The sequence below is a fragment of the Stenella coeruleoalba genome (assembly GCF_951394435.1).
Source record: "Stenella coeruleoalba genome assembly, chromosome: 2".
NCBI lineage: Eukaryota > Metazoa > Chordata > Mammalia > Artiodactyla > Delphinidae > Stenella > Stenella coeruleoalba.
The window spans coordinates 13,356,040-13,379,673 of record NC_137147.1 but is presented as its reverse complement, the minus strand read 5'-3'; the positions used below and the strand labels follow the sequence as shown (position 1 = coordinate 13,379,673).

Below are 23,634 nucleotides of genomic sequence, written 5' to 3'. Positions count from 1 at the left end.
CGACTTCAGGCTTGGTGTTCTTAACCATTGTGTGTGTGTGTGGCGGGGTGGCCCCGGGAGGGGGAAGGCTGAAGGAAAAGACTCTGCTTTTAAGGAACTTAAAGTCTAACAGAGTACAAAGAAGTGCTGATCCGGAACTCAGTCCAGGCCTTCAGGCCACAGCAAAATAAGAACACCCAGATGAGCAAGAGAAATTGTGGGAGTTCCCTGGAGGTGCAGTGGTTAGGGCTCGGTGCTTTCATTGCCAAGGCCTGGGTTTGATCCCTGGGCCGGGAACTAAGATCCCACAAGCTGTGCAGTGCAGCCAAAAGAAAAAAAAAAAAAAAAAGAAGAAAGAGAGAAGTTGTTTGTGCGGAGAGCAGAAGAGAAGTATATTCCAAGGGAGCTGTCAGGAAACCACAAATATCTGGACATGGATGGGACAAATTGCCCCTTCAGATAAATTCTGCTGCCTTTTGGGCCTCAAGTCACTTCGGCCAGGTTGAAGGAATCTCTCTGTTGAACCTACACCAACCACTCTCTTTTGCCTTCGCAGAGAAGCTCATCCAGAAGATTCAAAAGCACAAAGAGAGAGCTGACCTTTTTATTACAAATTAAACTTTAAAGCTTTGAGTATCTGGTATGTGCTGAGCTCACAGTCTAGGAATGGGCAAGCGTTCGTCAATAACTAGCGCGGTGAGGTCAGGGCCTGAGAGAAGCAGGAAAGGCAGTTGCCAAGGGCCTCGAAGGATGAGGACATATGTTCTGGTTTTGTTTGGGGGTTTTTCTTGTGGAGGGGAGGGGGAGGCTCATAAAAAAATCTAGAAATAGAACTACCATATGATCCAGCAGTTCCACTCCTGGGTACATATCCAAAGAAATGAAAATGCTAATTTGAAAAGATGCACACATCCCACTGTTCATAGCAGCACTATTTACAATAGCCAAGATATGGAAGCAACCAAAGTGTCCATCAACAGATGAATGGATAAAGGAGATGTGGCACATGTATACAATGGAATATTACTCAGCCATAAAAAGGAACGAAATTGAGTTATTTGTAGTGACATGGATGGACTTGGAGGGTCTTATGGTTAGTGACATAAGTCAGAGAAAGACAAATACTGTATAATAGCACTTATATGTGGAATCTAAAAAATAAAGCAAACTAGTGAATATCACAAAAATAAAGACTCACAGATATAGAGAGCAGACTAGTGGTTACCAGTCGGAAGGGGGGGGGAGGGGGAAGATAGGAGTAGGGGATTAAGAGGTACAAACTAATATGTATAAAATAAATAAGCTACAGGGATATATTGTACAACACAGGGAATACAGCCAATATTTTATAATAACTTTAAATGGAGTATAATTTTTATAATAAGTATTGAATCAGTAAGTTGTATACCTGAAACTAATATAATATTGTAAATCAACTATGCATCAATAAAACAGCCAATAAGAAAACAGACAACCAAACAAATATATATGGTAGAGGGAAAGACTCTGTTCACACCACCTACAAAAGCTAAGAAACAGAATTCGGTGCGACAAGATTTGTGATGGATTTATATGAGGAAATTACAAAATTCTACTAAGGCTTATTTTTTAAAGATTTCTGTGAATGGATAGAGATACAATGTTTTCCTGGTGGGAAAACTCAATTTAGTAAGGACGTCATTTCTCTACAAATGAATCTCTAAACATAAGGCAACTCTAATCAGAAATCCAAATACCTTTTTCTGGAACTTAACCAAATAATTCTAGCTCATCAGGGAAATTGGACATGAAATAAGCTGGACATTTTTGAAAAGAAAAAGGAGGAAGAGAAGAGGGGACAAGGAAGAGGGAAGAGTCTTCACGGATATTAAAAAAGGAGAACTGCTTGGGTTTTGGGTACCAGTCCCAGCATAGACAGATCAATGGAACAAAATACATAATCCAGAAACAAATTTAAGAAAGGTGCCGGGCTTCCCTGGTGGCGCAGTGGTTGAGAGTCCACCTGCCAATGCAGGGGACGCGGGTTCGTGCCCCGGTCTGGGAGGATCCCACATGCCGCGGAGCGGCTGGGCCCGTGAGCCATGGCCGCTGGGCCTGCGCGTCCGGAGCCAGTGCTCCGCACTGGGAAAGGCCACAACAGTGAGAGGCCTGTGTACCGCAAAAAAAAAAAAAAGAAAGGTGCCTCTGATAAAAATGACATTTCAAGAGAGTGGAAAAAGAATGGACTATTTAAAAATGATGCTGAAGAGCCAACACATGTGACAAAGTTGTGTAGAACTAAATACACACACACATGAGTACGAGTAAAAAAGGCAACATGTAAATATAAGATGGTAGGTTATAGCAATGTTAATATCCTGGTCATGATATTATACTGTAGTTTTGCAAAGTATTAGCAAAAAACTGGGTAAAGTGTAAACACACTATTATTTCTTATGATTGCTTATCAGTTTGCAATTATCTCAATAAAAATTTTAACTAAAAATAGTACTGAGAAAAACAAACTAGTATTTTCAAAATGTTAGATCCCTACAGTTAAACAGGAATGATTATCAAGTTTTAAAATTAAAACTGTAAGTGAATACCAGTATATTCTTGGGGTAAGGAAGGACTTTTCTCTCCATGACTCCTAAAGCCAAACGCCACAAAAGAAGATTGATGGAAACTGATAGATTTTCCTACATAAAAGTTAAAGTTCAGGGCTTCCCTGGTGGCGCAGTGGTTGAGAGTCCGCCTGCCGATGCAGGAGACACGGGTTTGTGCCCGGGTCCGGGAAGATCCCACATGCCGCGGAGCGGCTGGGCCCGTGAGCCATGGCCGCTGAGCCTGCGCGTCCAGAGTCTGCGCGTCTGGAGCCTGTGCTCCGCAACGGGAGAGGCCGCAACAGTGAGAGGCCTGCGTACCGCAAAAAAAAAAAAAAAAAAAAAAGTTAAAGTTCGGCATAGCAACAAAACATGTAAAAATAAACGACAGACATAAATTGGGAAAACTATTTCAACATATGTAAAAGATGAAAAGTTAATTTCTTAAAAATCTATGGAGTGCTCTCACAAATCAATAAGAAAAACAGTAGATACCCTAATTGGAAAATGGACTAGACATGAATAGGAATTCACAAAAGAAGAGAAACAGAAGGCCAATGAACATGAAAAATGTAGGCAATGAAGCAGAAATTGGTAGAGAAAGAAAGTATAAATTATGGAAGAAATATAGTTGAAGGAAGCTGAGAGGTGATATCTTATTTACTGATACCTGATTACTGATACCTGAGTTAGCTCAGCGTCTGAAACATAGCACATGCTCAATAAATGTTTGTTGCAGGGATGAGTAAGCAGAGAGAACACAGGTTACTTGTCAAGGAGAAGGAATACTTCCAGATGCACATGGGAGAGAAGAGAAAGGTAGAAGTGTAGCATAATTTTAAGGGAGAAATGGGCAAATTAGGTGGACTTTGATCATAGAGCCTGTTTTGCCAGTTAAATCAGAAATGATGTCATCAGGAGAAAATCCCTTTGTGTCAACTCCAGAAAGCCTCCAGTGAAAGTACACTCAGATAGGAGAGTCCCTGAGATAAAGTTTAGGGTTGAAACCATTCTTTTCAAGGCCTATTGTCTGAATATGCAGCCGCTCACGCTTCTTCCCATCCCCCAGTGGGAAATGAGTGACTTTGCCCTTTTCCAGCCCCATGATTTTGCCATCAAATCTGATGCCGCTCAACATAAACAGTGTGACTGACGAGATGCACATCAGATTCAGGGTGCACCTGAATTCTGGTTTGCACTGGGCACCTCAGACTTGTTCTCCAACTTTTAAGTTCACATTTCCTTTTTCGGAAGTAACTTAGCAGAGACCCTCGCATTTGGGTTAATAGCCTAAGTTCACAGGAAGTGTTTGTCTTCAGTGTTTTTTCCCTCAGTGGGAAAATCAGTCCTAATGAACTAGCCCTTTCTTTCCCCACGACTAGCTAAAATACCATTTTGTTATACTATTTTCAAACAGCTCCGCCGGCAGTTGTTATACCAATTCCATTTGTGCCACAGGTGTCATGGTGCTTTCTGAAATGGGTTCTTGACTGGCTTTGGGCAAAAGAAAGTTATAATTGCTTTCTGGAACTAATAATATCAAAATTAAATGTTTTTAAGAAAAGGCCCCAACCGAGCCCCTCAAAGCGCAGTTTATTACAGAGCAGTGACTCATTTAGATACAGCCCAGAAGGTGCCTCTACCAAGAATGAGGTTTGAGTTTCTAAAGACTTTTTCAAAGAAATGGAGGGTAGGAGACTAGAAGCAAAGGAAGGAAGGGAAAAAAAGGAAAGAAAAACTTGATTTGCTGCAGGGAGCTTTGATTTCCTAGAGCCTAGTTTTCTTTGCAAACATGAGGATGTTTGCCAAATGTTTCTAGGAAATTGTAGGTAATGCAGGGTAGGTATGGGTCCAGTAGTAACGTACTGTCTTAGCTCAGGCTGCTATAACGAATACCGTAGACTGGCTGACTAATAAACCACAGAGATTTCTTTCTCTCAGTTCTGGAGGCTGGAATTCCAAGATCAGGGTGCCAGCTTGGTTAGGTTCTTGGGTGACAGCTCCCTTAGGTGTTTCAGACTGCTATCTTCGCCTTGTATCCTCACGTGGTCGAGAGCAGAGAAGAAGAAACTAGCTCCCTCTGGTGAATCTTATAAGGGCACTAATCCATCATGACAGCTCCACCCTCATGACCTCATCTAATCCTGTTTACTTCCCAAAGGTTCCACCTCCTAAAGCATCACGTTGAGGGGGTAGGGTTTCAACATATAAATTTGAGGAGGACACAAACGTTCAGTCTGTAACATGTAGGAAATTTCATGAGTTTCTAGGGAAGCAGTACAGACTGGGGAGGAACATATATTATGATAGTATAAATAACACATTGATTTCTTCAGTCTTATATGATTCTGTCATTTAGCTTGCCTGGGCCATACTTCTTTCATCCTTGTTAGATCATCTAAGTAAAACCCTAAAAGCTAGAGAAACATCAGTATTCTGTAGGTCTTTGACTTTCACACCAGATTTCTAGAAGCACTAGGGTCCCACGAAGGAGCTAAAAGGCTGCTGCTGTGGGAGAAGCGAGGTGTTGAGAAGGTGGGCTGGGAGCCATCCCAGGTCAAGCAGAACAGGTGGGTATCACTGTTGTGTACACCAGCTCCCACCACTCCAGGAGAACCTTACATCCCTCTCAGCAGCAGCACGAAATTCAAAAAGGCAGGTGCATTTGCTTGTGCTGTATCTGGATATCCATTAAAATAAAGGTATCAATTTCATAGTGTCTTGCAGCCAGATCCTCTCACTCATGTGGAAGAAAAGGCACCTTTCATCAGTTGCCACCTGTGTTGTGCTAACATTCTACTTAATTGAACCATTTCTTTGTAGTCTTGGGGAGGGCAGTTTTGTTCAAGAGAGAACATAATTACAGGTGCTTTTTTTTAAATAAATAAATGTATTTATTTATTCATTTATTTTTGGCTGTGTTGGGTCTTCGTTGCTGTGCATGGGCTTTTTCTAGTTGCAGTGAGCGGGGTCTACTCTTTGTTGCAGTGCGCGGGCTTCTCAGTGCAGTGGCTTCTCTTGTTGCGGAACGTGGGCTCTAGGCACACAGGCTTCAGTAGTTGTGGCTCGTGGGCTCAGTAGTTGTGGCTCGTGGGCTCTAGAGTGCAGGCTCAGTAGTTGTGGCACACGGGCTTAGTTGGTCTGCAGCATGTGGGATCTTCCCCGACCAGGGCTCAAACCGGTGTCCCCTGAATTGGCAGGCAGATTCTTAACCACTGCGCCACCAGGGAAGTCCCTAGGTGCTTGTTTTTAAGGAGTAGTTTCACTATTTAAAAATTAAGAAAGGGCTTAATTTGTGACCGTAGCCACAGGGCACAATGCTGGACCAGGAAGGAAAACTGAAAGAGGCCAGAGAAAGCCAATTTCGCGTCCCATCGTTCCTTCTTGGTAATTTTCCAGTGTTTGGTTGTGGAGAAAGAACCGTGTCAAAGGCGAGACATTCTTAGCTTGATGTTACTAATTAGTAAGGACTGTCTTTTTAGTTTGTATAAGGAAGATTAGGGTGACCACAAACATGGTGTCATATGAAATCCCATCAAGCCAAAGGGATGTTTTGTTTATCGGCAGCACTCAACAGAGTGTTCAGGATGGGAAAGGAGAGACTTTTTAAAAGTTTTAGAAGGTCTTCAAGAACGATGAGTCATCCTCTTGTTCCTTTGCCTTAGTACAGGGGTGCCTCAAGTGTGAGGTGAGTGGAAGTTGTTTCTCTCCTGTAGGGCGTGTCAGCATTTGGTACACAACCACAGCTTTCCATTAGAGCGTTCAAACCCTGGCTTGTCATAGAAAAATCCTGACAGGGTGTTAACACAAGCAGTTTCTGGTGTTATTGTGTTGTTTGAGGGGTCATTTACCATTCAAAACTTCACTATAAACAGGTAAGTGTGTGTTGTGTACGTTAACTTCAGTTTATACCCTAGCAGCAGTTAGCCATCAATGGAAGCATCTCTTCTGGAATCCATTCTCAAGATGTGGCTGTTGGGACTTCCCTGGTGGTCCAGGGGTAAAGAATCCGCCTGCCAATGCAGGGGGGACACGGCTTCAATCCCTGGTCCGGGAACTAGATCCCACATGCTGCGGGGCAATTAAGCCTGAGCGCCACAACTACTGAGCTCGCGCGCTGCGTGCTGCAAACTACAGAGCCCACGCACCCTGGAGCCTGCGCGCCACAACTAGAGAGAGGAAACCCATACGCCACAACTAGAGAAAAGCCCGTGCACCGTAACTAGGGAGAAGCCCTACAATGAAGAGCCCACACTGCAACAAAAGATCCCATATGCCTCAACGAAGACCCTGCGTGCTGCAACTAAGACGCGACGTGACCAAAAATTAGATAAATAAATTAATTAAATAAATTTTTAAAAAGAGGTGGCTGTTTAGCACTATGAATATTGTTATGAAAATCTATGCCATAGGGCTGGGGTCCCCAACCCCCGGGCCAAGGAGGGGTACCGGTCCATGGCCTATTAGGAGCCAGGCCGCACAGTGTGGCCAAAATAAAAAATGGAGGGAGGAGCTGGAAGGGCAGGGAAATGGAGAAGATGCCTGGTGAACAAACTGCAAGTCCCAGAGAGAAGTCATTTCATTATCCATCGCTTGCTATGTAGCAAACTGCTCCAAAGTAGTGGCTTAAACAACAACCCTGGACATTTCTCATAATTCTGTGGATCTGTTGGGCTCAGCTGGTGGTTCTTTGGTTCCATCAGGTATCATCTGGTATAACTCATACAACTGCATTTAACTTGGAGCTTGACTGGGGCTGGAATGTCCAAGATGGCTTTACTTAATATCTGGGGAGGCTGGAATGGCTGGGGAGAGCCGAGCCTCTTTCTGCAGCTGAGGGGTCACGCTTCTTACACGGCAACTCATGGATCCAGAGAGAAAAAGACAAAATTGCTGGGCTTCTTACCATTTAAGCCTGGAACTGGTGCAGCCTCACTTCTACCACATTCTGGTGATCAGAGCAAGTCTCAAGGTCACCCAGGATTCAAGGGGAAGCGAAGTAGGCTTCACCTGTTGATGGGAGGACCAATAAATGCTTACAGGGATGGGAGCAGTTAGCTCAAAATCATCTCTGGAAACAGTTGACCACAGGCAACAAGAGTAAAGGAGGGCAGTCTGGATGGAGAACCTGGGTTCAAGCCAAGCCTCCACCACTCATGAAGGTTACCTGGCTTACTGGTGCCTCAGTTTTCTCACCTGTAACACAAAAACTTGGACGTGAAGCCTGTATAGAGATAGTGTGCCTGGTGAGACCCTTGACTCTTGCATCATTGGAAACCACTCCCCACCCCCCAACCTCCCCCCCAAGAATAATCCACGGGGTCTGCTCTTGCCCCCTTTTTCCTTCCCAGTTGAAATTGGAGGGTCTTTTGAAAAAAACACCCACAAACCCCTATGAAACCTCTTTCATCCCACACAAAGAGGCTTAACATTTCTGAATCAAAAACCAAAAAAAAGAACTTTACTGGTGGCGCAGTGGTTAAGAACCGCCTGCCAATGCAGGGGACACGGGTTCGAGCCCTGGTCCAGGAAGATCCCAGATGCCGCGGAGCAGCTAAGTTGTGCATCACAACTACTGAGCCTGCGCTCTAGAGCCCGTGAGCCACAACTGCTGAAGCCTGAGCGCCTAGAGTCCGTGCTCCGCAACAAGAGAAGCCATTGCGATGAGAAGCCCGTGCACCGCAACGAAGAGTAGCCCCCACTCGCTGCAACTAGAGAAAGCCCGCACGCAGCAAGAGACCCAATGCAGCCAAAAATAAATAAATAAATAATAATTTTAAGAACCCCCCCAAAAATTCTAAAAACAAAATTTTTTTATTAAAAAATTTTTAATAAAAAATTTTTAAAAAGATTATGAAAACATTTATTCAAGTCAAAGTTTGATTTCTCGGTGTATTAACGAGATGAATCAAGAGGAATGCTTCTTCTGGGCAGGTGTTTACCTGCAATCTGAGGAAACATTCCAGAATATTATAACATATTTTTCTCGGTTTAAAGGTAATAAATGATATAAATCATTAAGAAAGAATTATCACCACCCTGAAATAACCGATTAAAACTTTTGTGTCTTTCCCTTTATTTTGTTTTTTTCTGTGTATGTTTGTGGCAGACATTGCCTGTTTTGAGGTCCCTCTCTTCCTCAGGGGCGCTGGTAAACCCTGACCAGTCTAAGAGGAAATCCATTCCTCCTGTAGATAACTGGTTTGAGAAGTGGGTGTGTGACTTGGTGCTGCTTAATGGTATACAATGGGAATTTTGCTAGGGGGTTTCTGGAAAGGATTCTCTCCTCCGATAAAGACGTAAACAAGGCAGGAACACAATATGTTCTGACTCTGGACACTGATGTGTGAGGAGGTAACTGCTGAAGCTTTTGGCGTGGAGGGGGGACTAGACGGCATGTTGATGGAGCCAGAGCCAGAAAGGTGAAATGTTAGAAAGCCACCTAATGAACCGTTCCTGGAGCTGCCCTATCTCCAAATTTCATGTTCTATGAGATAATATATCCCCTTCATGTTTAAGCTACCCCTACTTATGATTTGCTGCTACTGGCATCCAAAAACACCCTAAGTGCTACAATATATATAGCTGTATACATATATTTTGTAAAGTTTATTCTTTCATCCAACAAATATTTAATGAGGATGTCCCAGGCTTGAGTCATTCCGCAGACACACTTTGGCTCTGCTTTTTTCCACTTAACATTTTCTCTAGTCATTAAAAATTATTTGTACATGTAATTTTTAAATTGAAACATAGTTGATGTACAATATTATATAAGTTACAGGTGTATAATATAGTGATTCACAATTTTTAAAGGTTCTCCATTTATAGTTATTATAGAATATTAGCTATATTCCCTGTTTATATGTCCTTATAGCTTATTTTGTACATAATATATATATCTTATGTATACAGAATTTTTAAAAATTTATTTTATTGAAGTATAGTTGATTTACAATGTTTTAATTTCCACTGTACAGCAAAGTGATTCAGTTATGCATATATATGTATAGGTATATATTCTATTTCATATTCTTTTCCATTATGGTTTATTACAGGGTATTGAATATAGTTACCTTGCTATACAGTAGGTCATTGTTGTTTATACATTTTATATATAAAAGCTTACATCTGCTAATCCCAAACTCCCACTCCATCCCTCCCACATCCCCCTCCCCCTTGGCAACCACAAGTCTGTTCTCTATTATCTGTGAGTCTGTTTCTGTTTTGCAGATAAATGCATTTGTGTCATATTTTAGGTTTCACATATAAATGATATCATATGGTATTTGTCTTTCTCTTTCTGACTTACTTCACTTAGTTTGATAATCTCTAGGTCCATCCATGTTGCTGCAAGTGGCATTATTTCATTCTTTCTGATGGCTGAGTAGTTTTCCATTATTTATATGGACCACATCTTCTTTATCCATTCGTCTGTCAGTGCACACAGGTTGTTTCCATGTCTTGGCTACTGTAAATAGTGCTGCTATGAACATAGGGATGCAGGTATCTTTTCGAATTACAGTTTTGTCCAGATGTATGCCCAGGAGTGGGATTGCTGGATCATATGGCAATTCTATTTGTAGTTTTCTGAGGAACCTCCATATTGTTTTCTGTAGTGGTTGCACCAGTTTACATTCCCACCAACAGTGTAGGAGGGTTCCTTTTTCTTCACGCCCTCTCCAGCACTTATTATTTGTAGACTTTTTTTTTAACATCTTTATTGGAGTATAATTGCTTTACAGTGGTGTGTTAGTTTCTGCTTTATAACAAAGTGCATCAGTTATACATATACATATGTTCCCATATCTCTTCCCTCTTGCGTCTCCCTCCCTCCCACCCTCCCTATCCCACCCCTCTAGGCGGTCACAAAGCACCCAGCTGGTCTCCCTGTGCTATGCGGCTGCTTCCCACTAGCTATCTATTTTATGTTTCGTAGTGTATATATGTCCATGCCACTCTCTCACTTTGTTATTTGTAGACTTTTAATGATGGCCATTCTGACCGGTGTGAGGTGGTACCTCATTGTAGTTTTGATTTGCATTTCTCTAATAATTAGCAACGATGAGCATCTTTTCACGTGTCTATTGGCGATCTGTATGTCTTCTTTGGAGAAATGTCTATTTAGGTCTCCTTCCCATTTTTTTGACTGGGTTGTTTGTTTTTTTATTCCTGAGTAGTATGAGCTCTTACATTTTGGAAATTAAGCCGTTATTGGTCGCATGATTTGCAATATTTTCTCCCAGTCCGTAGGTTGTCTTTTCATTTTGTTTACCATTGCTGTGCAAAAGCTTATGAGTTTGATTAGGTCCCGTTTGTTTATTTTTGCTTTTATTTTTATTGCCTTGGGAGACTGACCTAAGAAAACATTGGTATGATTTATGTCAGAGAATATTTTGCCTGTGTTCTCCTCTAGGAGTTTTATGGTGTCATGTCTTATATTTAAATCTTTAAGCCATTTTGAGTTTATTTTTGTGTAGAGTGTGAGAGTGTGTTCTAACTTCATTGATTTACATGTGACTTTCCAACTTTCCCGACACCACTTGCTGAAGAGACTGTCTTTTCCCCATTGTATATTATTTCCTCCTTTGCCAAAGATTAATTGACTGTAGGTATGTGAGTTTATTTCTGGGCTCTCTATTCTGTTCCATTGATCCCTATGTCTGTTTTTGTGCCAGTACCACGCTGTTTGATTACTGTAGCTTTGTGGTATTGTCTGAAGTCTGGGAGGGTTTTGCCTCCTGCTTTGTTCTTTTTTCCCTCAGGATTGCTTTGGCAATTCTGGGTCTTTTATGATTCCATATAGATTCTAGGATTGTTTGTTTTAGTTCTGTTATGTATGTGTAATTTTTTGTTGTTGTTGCTGTTTTTTGCGGTACGCGGGCCTCTCACTGTTGTGGCCTCTCCCGTTGCAGAGCACGGGCTCTGGACGCGCAGGCTCAGTGGCCATGGCTCACGGGCCCAGCCGCTCCGCGGCATGTGGGATCTTCCCAGACCGGGGTACGAACCCGTGTCCCCTGCATCGGCAGGCGGACTCTCAACCACTGAGCCACCAGGGAAGCCCTATGTGTAATTTTAATGACTTCATTTTAATGGCTACTTTTATTTAGTCCTTGCCCTGTTATCTGACACTTAGGTTGCTAAAGATTTTCATTATTAAAAGTAAAGCCAGGGTGACATCACTGTATGTAATTAGTCACATTTCTAATACTTTGGGGGATATATTCCTAAAAATAAAAAAAACAGAGAGAAAGATATAAATATTTTTAAGATGTCTGATGCATATTCCCAAATTGCTTTCTAGACAGTTTATGCCAATTAGTATGTCCCCATGCAATGTTTGAAATTTGCTACTTCATCTGAAGTCACTCTCATAATATACATTTTTCCCCAAATGTTTCTGGAAAAAATTATGATTTAAGTCTACAGGACACATTTGCCCAACAAGTCAATGGCATAAAAAAAAATGGAAATGGAGACTGTTAACAAATGAAAGTGACTTAAAAGATATAATGCATGGACCTTGTTAGGATCCTGATTCATACAGATGGTCTGTAAAAATATATTTTTGAGAGACTGAAATATGGACTGGGTGTTGGTGTTAAAGAGTGAGTGTTGGGCTTCCCTGGCGGCGCAGTGGTTGAGAGTCGGCATGCCGATGCAGGGGACACGGGTTCATGCCCGGTCCGGGAAGATCCCACGTGCCGCAGAGCGGCTGGGCCCGTGAGCCATGGCCGCTGAGCCTGCACGTCCGGAGCCTGTGCTCCGCAACGGGAGAGACCACAACAGTGAGAGGCCCGCGTACCGCAAAAAAAAAAAAAAAAAAAAAGAGTTAGTGTTAATTTTGTTAGGTGTGATAACGACATAGTGGTTATACTGGGAAAATAAAGTCCTTGTCAGTTACAGATGCATCATTATTAATGGATGAAATGGCATGCTGTCTGGGATTTACTTTAAAAAATTCCAGCAAATAAAGGGGGTAGGGTGGAATAGGAGAAACATGATTGGCAAGATCTGAACAATTGCTGAAACTGGGAAATGAGGGCTTATTATAGCAGTCTCTCTACCTCTGTGTATATTTGAAAAATATAATGCAAAGCTTTTTGATTTTTCATCTTGACTAATTTTGAAAGAATATGTAGTTGACACTATACGCATAAAAGGGTGGGAGACGGCAGACCTATTCTCCTCTCTTCATGGTCTAAGTGAAGGGCTCTTTTGGGGTTGACTGGGACGCTGGCAGTGCCTAATTGCTTCATTCCTGGCCCCAAGGACACCAGGGAGCCCGGTTTGGTCCCAGGAGCACATTAAAACAGATCTGAAATGGCCAAGGGAGCTCAGCCGAAGTAGACTGCCAGGCGAGCTCCCTTGGCCTCCAAACCAAACCTAGGTGCCCTTGATCCCCAATCAGCTACCTCATCTGCTCCCAGACTCAGGGGCTGGACACAAATCAGGAGACTGCAGGCTTGAAGCACAGGAAAGAAACTGTATATTGGAAAGCACCACCTGTGACAGTCAGATTCATTTGTGTGCCTATGAAATACAAAGAGACCGAATGCATGGGGTGTAACAAGTTTTTTAAACCGATGTAATGGCATCACTCGTTGGGAGAGGCACACGTACGTTCAGAAACGTAAGTGAAGACTGTAGGGTTTCAGCTTCTGATTCAGCCGATCCCCTGATTTTGGTACCAGATCTGGCAGCTGCTGCAGTCTGGGTGTCTATGTAAAGCATTAGACGCTTGGTTAATTTCCCTCTCAGTTCTGCTTACAGTGTGTACACCTGACAGTGGTTTCACTCACTTAGCGTAGGCAGGTAGAAAGATCACAAGCCTGGGAGACGAGATAAATCTAGGTTCTAACTCTGGCTTTACTTTACATCTGTACACCCGGGAGCGGGCCTGGGTATTAGGAGTCAGTGATACCTGGCAGAGGGCAGGCCTTTGATAATACCTGTGTCCTTTTCCTCCACTAAGGAGGACCCTGGGGCTTATTATTCCCAATTCAAGGGATCCGTAATGCTCAGTATTATGGGACTCAAAAAAGTGGGAGACTTTCTATGAAAAAGCCTGCATTATTAGCTGACACACTGTTAAGCTCTGAGAGTAATAAAGCCATGGCAACACCTCTAACTGCAAATATTAGGAAGCTGTCTCCCGTTGCTTCTATGAATAACACCGCTTGTGCCATCTTCTGTCATTTTTGCTGATTGAAAAGATGGTAGTGATCAAGCAAATAGTGCAGGTAATCGAAAGTCACAGGTTTAGGGAGGGTGGGAGGGAGGGAGTCGCAAGAGGGAAGAGATATGGGAACATATGTATATGTATAACTGATTCACTTTGTTATAAAGCAGAAACTAACACACCATTGTAAAGCAATTATACCTCAATAAAGATGTTAAAAAAAAGTCACAGGTTATCCTTTCTTTCATAAAATTGAATGTTTTAAAACCAACCAAACAAGATAGAATATAGAGATTTTAAATCCCTGGAACGTGTTGCAAAATCACTAGACGTCTCAGTCATTGGAAAAAAATCAGCTTGTCAAGCTTGTCAGCTGGCTTCAGCAACACGTCTACATGGATCTCAGTCATTCATCCCGAGTGAGGCTGCATTTGGGACCCTGAAGCCAGGATAGCACCACTGTGACTTTACTTTGGCCCTTGACTCACTCTGCCTTGTTTTGCAGACAGCAGTTTATCTGTCGCAGCCTGGATGATGGGCTCCTGGAGGCCGAGGACCTTGTCCAGGCCATCATTGTGTGGCCCAGACACCTAGTGCTGCCCCTGACCTTAACAGATGCTCAATAAATAATTGTTCTTACCTTTGACTGAGAGCTACTCATTACTCCTGCTTCTCTGCTCTCCAAGAGGAAAATCATTAAGTTCCTTCTGGGATCAGAGGAAGATTTTGTAAAAGAAAACATTTGCCCACTTGCGTCTTGCGTTACACAAGAAAGCTCTCTGATTGTTGGCAAATGCCTCCCCTCACTCCTCCACATATACACCTGTTGTTACCTCTGGGCCTTCCCTTATTTTTAATATATTTTTTAATTTAACAAATACAGCTCAAAAAATGAGTTGCCCTGTTGAATTGTTTTTTGTTATTGTTGTTTTTTATTGGGATATAGTTGCTTTACAATGTTGTGTTAGTTTCCACTGCACAACAAAGTGAATCAGCTGTATGTATACATATATCCCCTCCCTCTTGGACCTCCCTCCCACCCCACCCCCCATGCCACCCAACTAGGTCACTGCAGAGCACCCAGCTGATCTCCCTGTGCTATATAGCAGGTTCCCACTAGCTATCTGTTTCACTCATGGTAGTGTATATATGTCAATCTCAGTCTCCGAATTCATCCCATCCCCTCTTCCCCACCGTGTCCACATGTTCATTCTCTACATCTGTGTCTCTATTTCTGTCCTGCAAATAGGTTCATATGTACCATTTTTCTAGATTCCACATATATGCGTTAATATACAGTATTTGTTTTTCTCTTTCTGACTTACTTCACTCTGTATGACAGACTCCAAGTCCATCCACGTCTCTACAAATGACCCAATTTCATTCCTTTTTATGGCCGAGTAATATTCCATTGTATATATGTACCACATCTTCTTTATCCATTCCTCTGTTGATGGACATTTAGGTTGCTTCCATGTCCTGACTACTGTAAATAGTGCTGCAGTGAACATTGGGGTGCATGTGTCTTTTTGAATTATGGTTTTCTCAGGGTATATTGGGCCTTCCCTATTTTCAATAACTTTATCCTTTTTTTGGAATGTTGTTGGGTCAATAAATGGCTGCAGATAAACGTTTCTTCTTTTTCCTGCGTGTTGCCTCGGTTCTGTTTCAATGAAGACAGCCGCAATACTCTGCTAGCCTTACAGCTTTGGGGCAAGGGCTCCAGCTTTCATTTTTATATCTTCTTAGTGCAGAAGCATTCACAAGCTTACTGGTTTCAGGAATTCACTGAGCCAGAGGAGGTCCCCCCCCGCAGCCCTAAGTGATCAGGAACTAATCACTCCACACCTTGGTCACTCCTCCATGTTCTTCAGACTGGGTAGAAAAAGACACTGCTCTCAGCTCAGTCCTTAAACTCAGTAAGTTTTTTCTTAATTCTCTACTACTTCAACCGCCTCATTGCAACTCAAGCTTGGGGATAAGAATTACAGTTACTAACAAGAGAAAAGACAGCAAAGAGAGAATTTCCTTACATCATAATGAAGATACCTAACAAATGAAACCTACACTGTCAAGAGTCACTAAAGGCCTTTAATTTTCAAAACAAGAGTTCCCAGAGAAGAGATGATGGTCTGACTTTCTCTCTACCATTAAAGGGCAAGGACTGTAACTCCCAGTGGAATTATTCCCTGCCCCTCGCTCCTTCCTTACCTGATCACCCATTCCACTCCACACCAACCAGCTAAAAAGCAATCAATATCTTCCTGCAGGCTCTTGGCTATATATTGTTAATTTCCTACCCTAGATAGACCCTTGTATGCTGAGAAAGGAAAATTGAATTTACTTGGAAAACTAAATGGTAACGCAGTATGCACACCTAGGTGTTTGGGAAAGGTGGCCCATTGGCTCCACATGAGGAAGCAGGAAGTCATAATCCCAGAAGTTCACAAATCGTGAGGTCTGATCTGACCACGTCCCAGGATGCACTGGGAGGCAGCCACGGGCTGAGCTGTGGCAGCAAAGAAAAGTGTTGGCTTGATGATAGCAGGGTGTTATCAGGAAAGAGGATAATGGGTGAAACCTAGAGATCCCAATGATGCGGCCTCGGTTAGGAAACTGAGCTTGATAATAAAGGAAAAATACAAAGAAGGAGGTTTGACTTGAATAAAAAATCTGAACCCAGGGTGGCATGATGAATACTTATTTTTCAGATGGTGTTTATTATCAGAAGGACTTTGATGCCCATCCCCTCAAACAAATCAGACTCCTCATGTTTACTGAATCATTTGCTTGGAAGAATTTCGTGTCCCTCACGGTGAGCTGAAGATTAGTGCCCCTGAGTGAGAAATACTGAGTGTATTTTTCTTCCGTTTCTCCTTTTTCTTAGTGATGTCCACTGTCCTACAGTTGGTATCCTTGGTATCCTTACTATCATATCTGTGTGTAGGGGTAGAAAGGTCAAGAAAGTCAAAACTGTGAACAGTAAGAGACAAAGGCAAGAGAGACTTTTTATATGTTATCAAACTATAACAACTGACACGTCAGTTACCACTCCCAAAGCATGAGAGTTTTGTTTAAAGATGGGAAAATCTTGAGCAAATTGTTCATTTTCCGTATATGCTGGCATGTGCTGTTTCTCTGCCTGAAACATCACCACCACCACACACACACACACACACACACACACACACACACACACACACACACACATACACACGCGCACACACACACACACGCATGCACCCTCCTTGCCTTGCCTAACTCCTCCTTAGCTTTAGGTTCTCCCTGTTTAGTCTTCCTAGACTCCAAGTCTGAGATGGGTTTCCCTCTTAATAGCTCCCATAAGACCCTGAACATTCTCCAGCACCATGCTTATCACAACACTGATCACACAACATAGTAATCACTTCACTACATTAGAGCTCCATAAAGGCAGAGACCAGATCTATCTTTCTCCACAGTTCTATCCCCCATTCCTGGAATGGCAGCCAATAAGTGTTTATAGAATAAGTGAATTCTGTAAGACTTTACTTTGTATGAGCCTTTGTTTATCTCTCTGAACAACGTCTGTTGAGTATGGTCGTTCAGGTCATCTACTGTATGAGGACATCTACAGCAGAATCGGGAGGGGAGGCTGAAATCCAGCCCACATTCTCATCACCGAGCCACTGTCACTGGTGGTATCCACTCAGAGGAAGAGGTACCTTGTTCTGATTTGCACTGTGGCACCATATGGACTTTGAGCAGCCCAGCTCTGAACAACACTTAGTGTCTTCAAAAGCAAGTCAGAATTCTCCCTCTCCTTCCTAGAAAGGCTAGGACAGAGTGCTTTTACGAAACTGTTTATTCAGGTCCTTTGCCAGCCGTCAAAGCCAAGACTGACCCCATTCACGGCCGAGATCTCCCTCACTCTCCTCTGATTTTTGTCTCCTGCAGGGTTTGGGATGACGACTCCGGCAACAGTAGAAGGAAAACTCTTTCTGATCTTTTATGGCCTCCTCGGGTGCTCCAGCACCATCTTGTTCTTCAACCTCTTCCTGGAGCGCCTGATCACCGTCATCGCCTGCATCATGAAATCGTGCCACCAGCGGCAGCTCCAGAGGCGGGGGGCCTTGCCCCAGCAGAGCCTGAAGAACCCGGGGAAGGGTGAGGCGGACAGCGCGGCTGGCTGGAAGCCCTCCGTGTACTACGTCATGCTGATCCTGTGCATGGCCTCCCTCCTCATCTCCTGCTGCGCGTCCGCCATGTACACCTCCGTGGAAGGCTGGAGCTACTTCGACGCGCTCTACTTCTGCTTTGTGGCTTTCAGCACCATCGGCTTTGGGGACCTTGTCAGCAGCCAGAATGCCCGGTATGCCAGCCAGGGCCTCTACCGCTTCGCCAACTTCGTCTTCATCCTCATGGGCGTCTGCTGCATCTATTCCTTGTTCAATGTCATCTCCATCCTCATTAAACAGTCCGTGAACTGGATCCTGAGGAAGATGGATGGCGGGTGCTGCCAACAATGCCAGAGAAGTCTCTTGCAGTCCCGGAGGAACGTGGTGATGCCAGGCACTGTCCAGAACCGGCGCGACATCTCCATAGAAACGGATGGAGTCATGGAGAGTGACACGGACGGGCGGCGTCTCTCGGGTGAGATGATCTCCATGAAGGACTTCTTGGCGGCCAACAAGGTCTCACTAGCCATCCTCCAGAAGCAGCTGTCCGAAACGGCCAATGGCTGCCCCCACCAGACCAGCACTCTGTCGCTGGACGATGAATTCTCAGGGGGGATAGGAGCCTTTGCAGTAATGAACAACAGGCTGGCAGAGACCAGTGGGGACAGGTAGGGGCAAGGAGAGAATGGACAACGAGGGTACTGTCAACCAGCTCAGCTCTGTGCCCTGGCTGGGTTCATTCTGTTCCTTCTAGCCTGGAGCCCAGCTTGAGAAATCTCATCTTCTTGTCTCCAGCAAACAGCCACTTCCCAGGGCTGCGGGAACCTGCAGCCTCGATGCCTTTCTCCTTATCTTTATTCTTTAAGTCTGAATTCAGTCTTTTAAAAATGAGCCACAAAAGCAGTCTAAGACATCATATTGTCTTCTTTACCCACCTTGCTCCAGGGCTTTAACTGCCTAAGAGAGGGAGGGCTTCCTTCAGCCTTGATCTCCTGCTGCTCTATCCTTCATTTGGAAGTCAAAATCCTGAAGATCCTGACTTTCCCCTGGAACTCTGAACAGCTGAATTCACTGCCTCTCTTAGTCCCGTCAACAAAGGGAGGGTGGGAACCGTTTGAGAATGTGACTGGGCTTTCTTTTTGCTGGGCTTCCTTCTGGGCAGATTCATCCATGGGGCCATGGCTAGGGAAAGCCTCTGTTCCTCTTTATACCTGCTTCTCAATTTTTGTTTTTCTTTTCTTTTGTTTTTAAGCTCTTAACGCTTGACTAAGGTGTCTGTGGGACCTCAGTGTGGTAAGAAGAGGAAATTCAGCTTCAGGCCTTTAAACTGAGGCATGGTGGTGGGAAGACTCACTCTCGTCACTAAAGAATAGAGCTTAACGTGTTAAGCTCTATTCTTAACACGTTAAGCTCTGTTCTTAACACGTTAAGCTCTATTCTTAACACGTTAAGCTCTGTTGAATGGACCCTTTGAATGGTCCCAGAGCCCGCTTCATTTTTACCAGGGTTTGGGGCCCATTGCAAAGATAATGGCTGACTATTTATTAGAATCGAAAGTTTAATAAATCCTCCTTTTATTAACGAAGATTACATGAGTGCTCATTAAGGGCATTGCGGGGAGGCTGCCTAATTAAACAGGCACGTACTGCGCTCAGAGAAAAAGGAAACAGGAAGTTCACTTCTAGGAATGCGGACATCATCTTGGATTCTTGGCTGGAGAAACATTCTAGACCAGATAATGAAACTTGGCTTCTCTTGTCTAATCCGTTTCAGTTCTGCCTTGTGGTATCGTAACAAGTCTAATTACATAACCTCCCATGTTGTTAAAGCGGTCCATGCTAGGAACAAGAGCTGTTGATCTTCTACGTCTGCGCAGGAGAGAAGATTTGGGGGGATGAGAGCAGAGTTCATAAGAGATAGCTGCACTTTTTATAAGATAAGAATGGTGTCCAAAAGGCACTTTCAGAAATGAGGAAGAAAGATGGGCGCCATAAAGAAGACAAAGCAGAAAAGCTCTGCCCAATGAAACTGAGCTGTTGAGCAGAAAGCATCAGGCTGGGAGGACCCTTAGGGACCATCCCATTCAACCCCCTTGTGTTTGACACAAGGAAACAGAGGCACGCGGGGATTGCTCCTTGTCTGAATGCTCAGGGCTGATGGGACGCAGCTAGGAGAAGCGCCCAGGTCTCTGCTGAAGTCTGGGCTCTCCACCCATACTCTACCCAGCCTCGGAACACCCCCAACAGCTCCCTCTCCAGGCTGAGTTGCTTTTTCTTCCAGCTGGCAAACCCAGATACTTTCTTTACGGTACCAGGAGTGCCCTAGAACCAAAGTGCGATAAGCAGCAGCGCTGGGCTTTGAACTTAGGGCTGTGAAGCTCCAAAGTCAGAGATCCTCAACCATTACCTTGTATCACTCTTACAGGGCAGCAGCCTGGAGCTACTGCAAAACCCTTGTTAGGAACTTCTGATCATAAACTGAGCTCCCTGGGGGCTCTGCCCTGCACGAGGCACTGTGGGGATGGGGAGAGCATCTGGGTCCCTGCCCGTAGGGGATTTCTTGATCTCCACATTCCTGGTACAGGGACTGGCACGAAGCAAGGCCTTGCTTTCTAACCTGGGTCCCTAGAGATCTCGCAGGTGTACCAAGAGGCCAAGGAGCATCAGTATAAGCAAGCCTCATCTTCCTGGAGGGTCAGTTTTACGAAATGATTTTTGCAGAGAAATGTTATGTCAAAACACATCTATTTAAGCAGGTCCCGAAATTGGCGTAAACATTTAAGCTAAACATGAAAAACATTTGTGATCTTATGATGAGCTTTCTAAGTCTTCTCAGAGTCTCAGAGGATGAGTTTGTTCTCCTCTAGGTTGGGAGTTCCCTGGTGGAAACACTTGAGAACCAGTGTAAGGAGAGAAAAGTGCAATGCATTTAGGATGGATGGATAGATGGATGGGAGTAACATGCCAAAAAAATTACAAAACTAGGAATCTTTGTTTAGATAAACCTCTTTATACTTACCCTTAGGCGTGAGTTGGTCAATAAGAGAATTTCTAGATAGTAATATCAAAGCTGGAGTTCAAAACCTGAAGCCCACAGACCCCCTAATATTGTTATGTATGTGTACACGAACGTGAGCAGAAACACACATGTGCAATTTCCTAGGTAACAGCCTTCATGGTTTTCATCATGTTTCCAAAGGGGTCCTCACATCTTCACTAGAGTAAGAACGTTTACTGCTATTTTCTCTTGTTACCTTTGTCCCCACTCAGCATGTCTCTGGCCCTCCTGACCAGTTCTCTCTATTCTGTTCTCTCTGAACTGTCCCTGTGTGACCTTTAGGCTGGCCCAGGTTCTTCTGTTTAGGAACCCAGAGACTCCCCAGAGTGATAAAGGACCTATTGACTCCTTCCTATATGTTTATATATATACTATATGTCCTATAAGTTTCCTCCTTCCTATATGACATAATGTAATATATTCTTTTATGACCAAGTGGGATTTATCCCTAGGATGCAAGGACAGTTTAACATTCACAAATCAATAAATGTGATACACAACCAATAGGCTGAAGATAAAAATCGTAGAGTCATCTCAATAGATGTAGAAAAAGAATTTGACAAAATACAACATCCTTTCATGATAAAACAAAAACTCTCAACAAATTGGGTATAGAAGGAATGTACCACAACGTAATAAAGGCAGTAGATGACAAGCCCACAGCTAACATCATACTCAACAGTTAAAGGCTGAAATCTTTTAAGGTCAGGAACAAGACAAGGATGCCCACTCTCATCATTCCTATTCAACATAGTACTGGAAATCCTAGCCAGAGAAATCAGGCAAGAAAAAAAATAAAAGGCATCTAAATCAGAAAGGAAGAAGTAAAAATTCTCTCTGCAGATGATATGATCTTACATATGGAAAATCCAAAAGACTCCGCAAAAAATGTTGTTAGAATTAATCAGTGAAATCAGTAAAGTTGCAGGATACAAAATCAGCTGTGTTTCTATACACTAACAATGAAATATCTGAAAAATAAATAAAGAAAAGAACCCCATTTATATTAGCATCAAAAACAACAAAATATTTAGGAATAAATTTAACCAAGAAGTTGAAAGATCTGTACACTGAAAACTATAAGACTTTGATTAAAGAAATTAAAGACAAAAGATATCCCATGTTAATGAGTCAGAAAAATTAATATTGGAAAAATTGCCATACTACCCCAAACCATCTATAAATTCAATGCAATCTCTATCAAAATTCCAATGGCATTTTTCACAGAAATAGAACAACAACCCTACAATTTATATGAAACCACAAAAGACTCCAAATAGCCAAAGCAATCCTTAGAAGAACAAAGCTGGAGGCATCACGCTTTCTGACTTCAAACTATATTACAAGGCTATAGTAATCAAAACAGTGTGGTACTGGCATAAAACCAAACACATGGACCAATGGAACAGAATCAAAAGCCCAGAAATAAACCCAAGCATATGCAGTCAACTAATATTTGATTAGGGAGCCAAGAATACTCAATAGAGAAAAGACAGCCTCTTCAATAAATGGTTCTGGGAAAATTGGACATTCACAAGCAAAAGAATAAAACTAGACCCTTATCTTACACCACTCACAAAAATTAACTCAAAATGGATTAAATACATAAATACTGAAACCATAAAACTCCTAGAAGAAAACATAGGGGGAAAGCTCCTTGACATTGGTCTTGGCAATGATTTTTTTAGATATGACACCAAAAGGACAAGCAATAAAGGTGCAAATACACAAGAGGGACTACATCAAACTTAAAAGCTCTGCATAGCAAAAGAAATAATCAACAAAATGAAAAGGCACCTTACAGAATGGGAGAAATTATTTGCAAACCATCTATCTGATAAGAGGATAATATCTAAAATGTATAAGGAATTCATGCAACTCAACAGCAAAAAAATCAAACAATCTGATTTTAAAATGGGCAGAGGACCTGAATAAACATTTTTCCAAAGAAGACAAACAAACGGCCAACAGGTACGTGAAAAATTCTCAATGTCATACTCTCTGTGCCTCCAGAGGAATGGGGTTATCTATAGCCATGTACCACATGCGGAGCAATGAGGAAATTCCCACCCCTTATTTAAACAAAAAAATGTACTAGAAGATTCAATCTTCTGGTATGGAAAAAAGGTAGTCTAGTGGTTTGATAGACTGTCTTGTCGTCTCATTTAAAAATTTAGCTACTGCTTCCTGGATATACAGTGGTGTGCTAATCAGGTGGGATGGAAAGTACCAGATGAGATGGGAATCCTCATCCCTGCTGTGCATCAGCATCCTTTAGGGACTTTTTTTAACATAACAGATTATCGGGTTCCATTCCTCACCTACTGCAAAATATTCTCTGATGCTGGAACCTCAGAAATATATTTTGCACAATTTTCATTGGTGCTTCTGATGTGCAGTCAGGTTGAGAGCCCCTGTTGAGGAGGAGCTTGTTATCTTGGGTTCCGGAAATTACTGTATCTAATTAGTAAGGATGATCTAACAAGCACAGTACCTTACCTGGCGTAATCTTTATAGTTTTCGAAGAGCTTCCATGTGTTCCATGTGCCACTTGATCCTGATGACAGTCCTGTGAAGAAGGCATAACCGTTCCCACTTTTCTGATGAGGAAACTGAGCCTCAGAAAAATGTAAGGACTTGATAAAATTTCCGGCCTCTACCCCTAGATGTGGAGAGC

General features: G+C 42.9%; 1 protein-coding gene across 1 annotated transcript in view; it reads left to right on the top strand.

Moving 5' to 3' along the window:
* Nucleotides 1–21,299, top strand: part of KCNK13 (potassium two pore domain channel subfamily K member 13) — a 117,039-nt gene extending 95,740 nt beyond the window's left edge. Inside the window, exon 3 of the mRNA XM_079913555.1 lies at nucleotides 17,680–21,299. Within this exon, the coding sequence (XP_079769681.1) occupies nucleotides 17,680–18,572 (893 nt within the window). The 3' untranslated portion in view covers nucleotides 18,573–21,299. The remainder of the gene's footprint in view (nucleotides 1–17,679) is intronic.
* Nucleotides 21,300–23,634: the final 2,335 nt, after the last annotated feature.